This window comes from Fukomys damarensis, unplaced genomic scaffold, assembly GCF_012274545.1.
Source record: "Fukomys damarensis isolate Sample0158 unplaced genomic scaffold, DMR_v1.0_HiC HiC_scaffold_38, whole genome shotgun sequence".
Classification (NCBI taxonomy): Eukaryota; Metazoa; Chordata; class Mammalia; order Rodentia; family Bathyergidae; genus Fukomys; species Fukomys damarensis.
The window spans coordinates 2,627,503-2,637,164 of NW_022900950.1; the positions used below are offsets into that span (position 1 = coordinate 2,627,503).

Genomic DNA, 9,662 nt, shown 5'->3' on the forward strand with positions numbered 1-9,662 from the left:
CACACGTACATTTTATAACTGGAGTAAATTTTCATAAAAGCCAAAAGCATTTTATTTAAAAGTGTGCATAATTTGAAATGAGTGCATTATACCTACCTTTTTGAAAAATGTAAACTCAATTATGTAAAAATTATTTTTGACATAACACTGAAAAATAAAATCCTTATATAATTTATTCATAACTATCTCTGGAGGAATATAGCCATTTTACCAGAAAACAAACATTAAATTTGCCCTTTTATTGGAATTCAGTTTTTGATAAAATTTGCTCATATTAGTGCTGTGTTTAAAATTATTGTGACTCATTTGAAATTTTGATGTGTACATTTCCACTTAGAAATATCCATAAGATACATGACAGTTCATTTCCCATTATATACGGAGATCCTATTCTGTGGTAAATACTCTGAGAAGTCTTCCTGCCTCCGTCTCTCAGGTCCTGGGATTACAGGCATCACATACCTAGCTCTCTTTTTGAAAAGAATATAGCTTATTACAGAGAACAGAAAAACCATTATTTATAATGGAATAGACATTACTTTAAACATATACATTAAATTTTAAAAAGTATAAATTTTGTATTTAAACATTTTTTTCTTTATTGGTACATTTTAGGTGTACAATGCAGTTACATTCACCATTGGGATCTTGTATCTTTACATAACATATCTTGGTTCTTATTTTTTCCCCATTCCCCTGACCTCCCTTCACCCCCTCCACCCTTCCCTGTTTACAAAGACTTTGTTTCCATTTTTTTCCTTTTGTCTTACTTTTTCTTTTCTTACCTTTCCCCTAACCGGTCCCATTTCCCTACACCTTTAGACCTTTTTTCCTATTATGCAGTATCAATTATCCATTTTGATCCTTATTTACACTTTTAGTTTATCACACTATAGAAACTATTTGGTATTTACACATGTGTGTCCTATTAATTTCACTTAAGAGTATGTCCTCAACGTGTATCCACTTAGCTATAAATGTCCCTAGTTTCTTGTTTTTTATGGCTGAGTAGTACTCCATTTTATTTAAAAAAACATATCTTTGTCCTTTCTCCAGTTGAGTTTTAGCTATTACAAACTGTTGCTCTATAAACATGGGTGAGCATACATCCCTGTGGTATGACTTTTTAAATTCTTTTGGGAAGCTACCCAGCAAGGGAATAGCTGGGTCAAATGGGACCTCTAATCTTAGTTGTTTGAGGTATCTCCATATTGATTTCCACAGTGGTTACACCATTCTGCACTCCCACCAACAATGGAGAAGGGTTCCTTTCTCCCCACAACTCTGCATGAAAAAGAAGAAAGAAACAAAGGAAAATTGTAATATAGTATCTTTGTAGCTTTTGGACACCCAATATTTAATCAGTTACAACTTGAGCTGGGTGATGTGGTGGTGCACATATAATCCCAGTACTTGGGAGGTTGAGGTAGAAGGATTACTGTGAGTTTGAGGCCATCCTGAACTACATAGTGAGAACCTGTCTCCAAAAAACCCCAAAATTTACAAATTGAATCTGAAAATTCCAATTGTACTTTCTTCCAGATAATTATAAAATTTTTAAGGAAAGAGGCAAAGAGTAAATATGGCAAAAGGTAAAAATAGCAAAAAAAGTCTTTGTAAATAGGGCAGGGTGGAGGGGTTAAGGAGAGAGCAGGGGAATGGGAAAAAAGAACCAAGATATATCAGGTAAAAGTACAAATTCCCAGTGATTAATTTCGTCATATTGTATACCTAAAATGTACCAATAAACTTAATTTAAAAATTTAACAAAGGACATGAAAGATGTATACACTGAGAATTATAAACATTGATGATAAAGGAGATATAAAGAGATAATATGAAAAAAAAGGTTGCACTGAAAGCCTTTTCAAGAGAATTTTTTTTTTCTTTTAAATAGGTTCCAATTTATTGTGCCTAAAGAATGGAACAGCAAATATAGACCTGTGTGCATTCATCTTGCTGGAACAGGAGATCATGTAAGACTTTATTATAACACTTTAATGTCCAGATAACTTTTTAACATATTCTCCTTAAATGTGGTTACTGTACTTGTTAAGTATGTCATCTCTTCTCTCCTTAGCATTACTGGAGGCGACGAACACTAATGGCCCGTCCCATGATTAAAGAAGCCCGAATGGCTTCACTGTTGTTGGAAAACCCGTATTATATCCTTTTGTAACACTTAAGAAATATTTTTCTTATTTATTTTTATATTTAGTTATCACAAAGAATCCTAAATCCAGCTTTTCCAAATTAGTTCAGTCATCAGTTCAGAAAATAAGGAAGAATGAAAGAGCGAACAATTAATTATTTTGTGCCTTTTAAAAAACTAGTATAAGGATTATACTTCTATTGTATAATGATAAATTATACTTTTATTTCTTGAGGTATAATTAATGGGTGTTTTTTTTTTAGTAAGTCAAATGCTTGCTATTAAAGAAATATTTGTGGGGGCCCGGGATTTAGCTCAGTGGCTGACTCACAAGTGCAAGGTGTTGAGTTCGATCCCCGGTACCAAAAAAATCCTGAAGAAACATTTGTGTTTGAAATGCATTGATGGTATCAGTTGAGCTTAGAACAGTTCTTAACTTAAATTTCAAGATGGCAAACTATTCACAGAAGAAGAAATGAAACTGATATACACAGATTAAAGAAATATTCAGCATTACTGGTAATAAGAGAAATGTAAAGTGAAAACAATAATTACCAATCACTTTTGAAAATAAAAAAATACTGGAGAGGATACTTTGTTGGGTGCTCTTATTACTAATGACTGAAAATCAGTTCAGCCCTTTAGAAATACATTTTTACCATGTATATCAAGAGCCTTAAAACATCTTCCATCTGAGCTGGAGGTGTGGCTTGGTGGTACACCACTTGCCTAACTTCACCTCAAAAAGGAAAACAAAATTAAAATCTTACAATTCTTTTCTGAATGACTTTGATTCTAGATGTATTCTAAGAATAAATTGGTAAGATAATAGAAACTGATAAAAATACAAAGCTGGACATGGTGACACATGCCTGTATTCCCAGCACTCAGGAGGCTGAGGCAGGACGATCACTGTGAGTTCTATACCAGCCTGGGTTACATAGTGAGTTCCAGGGTCAGTCTCAACTACATAATGAGATCCTGTCTCAGAAAACAAAACAAAACAAAAATATGTATACAGCTTTGTTTATAAGCCAGTAGAAATAAATGTATACAACAGAGAAATGACTGAGTAAACTGGTTCATATTATTAGAATTTTATACAGTTGGTTGTGTTTATTGCTGTACCACTTACTACCTTTGTGACTTTGGACCTGTTACTTAACCTTTTTCTACCTTAGTTTTCTCATTGATAAATGGGAATAATCTTGTAGGTTATTCAGTATTAAATGCTATTATGTAGAATACTACTTGACTAAATTATAAGCATTCTGTAAGTTTTAACTGTTATTAAAAATGTATAATGTGTGAAAAGTAGTTATGATACAAAAATAGAATATAAAACCATGATGTCTCAGAGACAGAATGTGTGCTTAGCATGCACAGGGCTCTCTGTTCACTCTCCAATAACAAAACAAAAAACAAATTGAATAATACAGATATGCAAAAAAAAAAAACCCTTAGAGACAATTCAAACCAAAAAAGTACTCATGAGGAAAATACTAGAGGAGAATACACAAAAATGCCTTGTTTATACATAAAGTCCTTTTTTTCTAAATGCTTTTGTATATTTTTTAGATCTCTATAATAAACATAAATACATAAATTATAACAAACTTCACTTATTGAATATAAGTAGAAAATCTTACAAACCTGTGATATACTGAAAACAATACGTTTTACATTTTAAATGGATGAATTATGTAGCTCAAAAATTATATAATTAAAAGAAAAATAACGAAATTGAACATAGTTGGACATGATGGCACATACCTATAATTCTAGCTACTTAGGAGGCTGAGGCAGGAGGATTGCAAGTTTAAGGCCAGCCTGGCCAACTTATCAAACCCTTTCTGAAAATAAAAAGTGCTGGGATTATAGAGCTCAGTTGTAGAGTGCTTGCCTAGCACAAGACTCTGTGTTTGATCCCTAGTACTACCCCCACACACAAAAAAAAGATTAAGAAAAACCTGAGAACTTCTTCACAGCCTATGGAGGTAGCTAGATACTACTTTTGTCAGTATTAAATTGTGTTCAAATTTAACTATTCTAAGTTAATATATTTTGAGACAAAAGTTTATTTAATATTTTAAAACTTTCTCTTTGACCCACATTCTTAAATGGCTGCAGGAAACCCAGGGACCAAGTGTAAGTATATATATATATATATATATCACCTTTATTTTTGCAGCTTTTATACCACATTTTCAGCAAAGTTTCTAAGTTTAATGTCCATGTATTATGTATTATGAGGGATGTTATAAAAGAGTAGAACTAATGACTTTAATTTTTATCTTAAGATTTTTGTTTTTTAATGTCTGATGAGATACAATAGAAGTTTTAATAGACTGAATTTATATATTTTATACAACTATGAAAAAGTGATAGAACTTTTTCCTTTTATTATATAAAGATTAAACTTTCCTTCTGGTCTTTTTAAGTTATAAAGTTTGGTAATTATTTGGCATTTCCATTATGTACTATATTGTATTTTCTTTGGCTTGCATATTTATTTACTTAGCTTTTTGAGACAGGATCTCACTGTGTAGTCCAGGCTTGTCTTGAACTTATTATGTAGTCTAGGCTGGCCTCAAACTTGTAACATTGCTTCAACCTCCCAAGTGCTAGAATTATAGATATGTGCCATCATGCCCAGACATTTGGCTTATTAAATAAAAATTTAACCCTAGAGATGAGGAATACTCATATTCATGAATTGTGTATTTTATGAAAATAGTGTGTACATGGTCTTCTATTAGGTTACCTTTACTTTGCTTTTTTTAAAAACTACTGTTTTGGCCAGGGATTCCACCACCCACTTCACAAGTGCAAGGTCCTGAGTTCGATACCCAGTGCCAAAATATATATATATTTTAGGGCTGGGAATGTAGCTTAGTGGCACTGCACTTACCTGGCAAGCACAAAAACCTGAGTTTGATTCCTGGTACTGAGGCGGGGGGTTGTTTTGAGCCAGGTATGGTGGCACACGCCTGTAGTTCCAGTACTCAGGAGGCTGAGGCAGGAGGATTGCCATCAGTTTGAGGCCATCCTGGGCTACAAAGTGAGTTCAGGGCCAAACTGAACTACAAAGCGAGACCCAGCCTCAAAAAACCAATGAACAAAAAAGTTTGTTTTGCCTGGTGTAGTGGCACATGCCTGTAATCCTAGCACTATGGCTGTGGCTGGGGCAAGAGGATCACTGCTGAGTTTGAGGCCAGCCTGGGCAACATAGTGAGTTCAAGGCCAGCTTGAACTACATAGTGATACCTTGTCTCAAAAAAAAAAAAAATTATGTTTCTGTTCTATTGTAATAATTTCATTTTAAGGTGAAAGAAAACTTTAAATTTGTTTTTCTTAAAATCATTAAAAATTGTCAGTATAGCAGTAATTATTTTACCAGTGCCAAATGTGGTGGCCCATGCCTATAATCCCAGCATTCAGGAATCTGAGGCAGGAGGATTGCCATGAGTTTAAGGCCAGCCTGGGCTATATAGTGAGTTCAGGGCCATCTTAGAAAATGATCATAATGTATACCTAAAATGTAGCAGTAAACTTAATGGATTAAAAAAAAATCAACTTAAACTCTCTCAGTAGAAGGGAGGATAGAGATTTTATTTATATATACACACTCACACACACACAAATATAAGTGTGTAATGGCAATGAAGTTATATTTTAAGTATTTTTCTAGGCACTGTACTAAGCACTTTGCATGGATGATTCAGTTTGATTCTTGCAGTATCTTTTTTGGTTGTTGCTTTTTGCTCCCTTAAACTGCTTTTCTTTCTCTGTGTAAAACTTATTTCTATGTTATGACTTGTATCTAGATGTCCCCCCAGAGCCTCATGTGGTCATATGTGGGGCTTTTTGGAGGTGACTGGATCTAAGGCATGTGATGCTGGGATCAAGGATGTGATGATGCTGGTATTGATTCTGGTACAGTGCTAGGATTAAAGGTGCCTCACCCTGAGTGTGAGGGCTGTCTGCCCTTATGGTGGGTAACCTGGATAAGAGCTAAGGGATAGAAAGAGGGTCCCTTGTAGCTTGCTCCCTTTTTGTTTTGTTTTTTTTGTTTTTTGGTAATGGGGATCGAACTCAGGACCTTGAGTTTGTGAGGCAGGCGGCAGCACCACTGAGCTAATCCCTGGCCCACAGTTAGTAGTGGTGTCCCTGGGTGGGCTTGAAGTAGCTTGCTGCTTTTGCTGCCATCTACCTGCCATGAGCTGTTTCTCCCGTGATGCTCCTCTCCCATGCTGCCTTGGCTTAAAGCCAGCCAGATAATGACTGAAACCTCTACAAACTGTGATCCCAGATAAATCTTTCCTCCTTTAACTTTGGGTGTCAGGTATTTTATCTCAGCAATGAGAAAACTAAAACATTCTACTTGATATATTGCAAAAAAAGAAAAAAATTAAATCTAGCTGCCTGATATAAATTTCCACATATTAAAATGTAAATGCATGAGGGCTGGGGATTTAACTCAGTGGTACTGTGCCGGCCTGGCAAGCACAAGGTCCTGAGTATGATAACCAGTACCAAAAAAAAAAAAAGGGAAATGCATGAAATACTCACTTTCTGTTTTGTTTTGTGAGGCTAGGAGGTCCAGCTTAAAAAATGTGTCTGACCTTTTTGTGATGGGAGGAGCTCTTGTTTTAGAATCTGCAGCTCTCTTGCACTGGCTAGAGAGGGAAGGATATGGACCATTAGGAATGACTGGAATATCCATGGGAGGACACGTAAGCCTTTTTCAATTTATATTTCATTGTGATTTTAAGATCTGTGGAATTCAGTTATTTTAGAAATTCTGTTTAGATATGGAAGTAACTTCAGTCTTGATGAAAGTAGGAGACAAACAAATTTTGAACTTTCATTCTAATTAAGTGATGATTTTTTTCATATATAGATATTGTATTACTCTCCATTAACAGCTTAGATTCTGGGCTTAATATTCTCTGAAAGTTGATTATAAAGTTTAATGTTTTGAGTGTCAAATAGAAATACTAAGTTTTGCTGTTAAATTGATCAAGATAGCTGAATTGGAAAATACTTTCCCTTTATCTCTTCACTCCCGGCACTACCAACATATTTTACCTCTGTCTTCCAGAATGTACCAAAACCAACTCCTAACTGGTTTCTGATTTCTTTTGGTTTTTTGAGACAGGGTCTCCCTATGTAGTTGAGACTGACCTGGAACTCACTATGTAGCCCAGGCTGGTCTGGAACTCACAGTGATCCTCCTGCCTCAGTCTGCCAAGTGCTGGGATTACAGGCATGCGCCACCACGCCCGGCTTTCCTAACTGGTTTCTGTGTGTTTAGTCTGTTCTCTACTAGAGTTTTAAACTTTTTCCTGAACACTATAACTAGAACAGTCTTTCTCTGAGCTCTGCTCTCTCCTGCTCAGAACCTACCAGAAGTTTGCTTTTACATAGGGCTCTAGCTGTTCTGGTCCCATTAATGCCCTTTCACTTAGCTGAAGAGCAGCATCCCCTTGTAGTTCCAGTTCAGAGCTTACTTCCTAAGAGAAGCTGTTTCTGCTCTCCGCTTTACCTCCCTTCTGTATCTCGCATTAGCTCTTCATCTTTCTTGTTTTTCATTAATTTTAAATACTTTGTTACAAGAACTTTTATTAGTACATGTTTGTCATACACAGTGATTACATTCATCATAGGGATTTGGAACATTTACATAACACAGCTTCTACTCTTTCATCTCTTCTTAGTACTTTTCATTGTACCATAATTGTTTAGTTTATATGGTAGTAGCCTTTAACGTCTGACTCTCACCCATGGGTTACTTTGGTTTAATTGTTTTGGTTTGGTTTTTTTTTTTAAACGGTCTCACTTTGTAGCTCAGGCTGGCCTTGAACTCACTATGTAGTCCAGACTGGCCTTGAACTTATGGCGATCCTCCTGCCTCAGCTTCCCAAGTGCTGGGACCACAGGCGTGTGCCACCATGCCTGGCCCACCCACTTGTATAGTTTAGCAGTTTGTTTTTTCCATCAAGCAGTTGGTTCATTGAAGGCTGAGAACATCCTTTGGTTCGCTATGTGGCATACATTAATCACTCAGTACATATATTTTAAATTGGGTATATGAATTCTTCTATAGGTCATTTGAATTATTAAATTAAGTTTTAAAAAAATGTATTCAATTTCTACCAGTGAAACTAAAGGTAGAAAAGGATTTATTTTACACCCTACTAATGTTTCCATTGTTATGATCTGGGCTCCTGCCTAATAACTGATCTCCTTACCTCAAATCTCAACTGCTAGTTAATCTTCAAAATTGGATCACATTAGCTTCTTTGAATCACTTTCACAATACCACTCTTTTGTTCATAACTCTTAATTTGCTGTAAAACAAAGGGACCACTCATCTGATCATGATCAGTCTTCGTAGCTCTACCATTTTCACTCACCTCAATGACTACATAAGCCTACTGACCAGCCAAACAGAAGGATATTGGCTGTTCCCCTACCTACACTATACTTCATTACCATGTTGATTTTAAACAAATGGCTGAAAAGATTCAGCCATTTCTTGAAGCTTTCTCTTGACTACTGTAGCCAAAAGTCACTTTTCCCTTCTTTAAACACATGGGTTACATTATGTCCATTGTATAATCTGCTCTATAGTTCACAAATTCTTAGCCTCCTCAGTCACCTTACAAGTGTGAGATTTTCTGATTGTGATTTTGCATTATCTGAGTAAGTCACTTAAGTAGTGAGTTCACTTAGCCTGCTGCCTAGCATCCACATCTCAGCACCCTTGCTCTGTACTTAAGTGACAGAAAATAGATGTTGGTAAATGGTCTCCAAGTTTTAAAATTTTTATTTCTAAGAAGGAAATTCTATGTTGCTAAGTTTGAGATTTGGGGAGATTAACATAGACATTCCCATGGATGTTTAAAGACTTTATGTTCATGTCTTACCTCACCACCTACTTACTACTCAAAGTTCTTAGTATTAACTACTTTTCATTTTAACAACTAGGCAGTTTAGAATAAGATTTCTCAACTGATGTATTATGTTACAGATGGCCTCCTTAGCAGTATCCAACTGGCCTAAGCCCATGCCATTGATTCCATGTCTGTCTTGGTCCACAGCATCTGGAGTGTTTACTACGGTAATTTAGTTGCAATTATTATTTAGATAGTTATATATATAGTGAAAGGTCATTGTTATGAGGCTCCCCAAAATCAATCACAGGTTGGGTTATTCAGTAGAAGGTGTCAACATATATTTTTATTCATGACCAAGAAGGACTTAACATATATTTGTATTCATGACCAAGACAATTATAGCAAAAGAGACTCGCCTGCCTGGCAAGTACAAGGTCCTGAGTTTGATTCCCAGTACTGGGGAAAAAATTTTAGCAAAAGGATGTAACAAGGGCTGGGGATTTAACTCCGTGGTGTTGCCGCCTGCCTCTCAAGCTGAAGGTCCTGAGTTCGATCCCTGGTACTGCAAAAAAAAAAAAAAAAAAAAAAAAAAAAAAAAAAAAAAAAAA

The 9,662-nt window shown here is 35.5% G+C and overlaps 1 protein-coding gene across 3 annotated transcripts in view; it reads left to right on the top strand.

Moving 5' to 3' along the window:
- The window catches only part of Abhd18 (abhydrolase domain containing 18), a 35,428-nt gene that overhangs the window by 19,486 nt on the left and 6,280 nt on the right, over window positions 1–9,662 (top strand). For 2 of the 3 annotated variants that reach the window (XM_010618855.3, XM_019206716.2), the window contains 5 exons: window positions 1,898–1,976; window positions 2,081–2,165; window positions 4,273–4,300; window positions 6,750–6,888; window positions 9,189–9,278. In XM_010618855.3, coding sequence (XP_010617157.1) covers window positions 1,898–1,976; window positions 2,081–2,165; window positions 4,273–4,300; window positions 6,750–6,888; window positions 9,189–9,278 — 421 coding nt within the window. Of the gene's footprint in view, window positions 1–1,897; window positions 1,977–2,080; window positions 2,166–2,616; window positions 2,672–4,272; window positions 4,301–6,749; window positions 6,889–9,188; window positions 9,279–9,662 lie in introns of those variants that run through there. The other variant, XM_033759914.1, reaches the window with a different exon arrangement.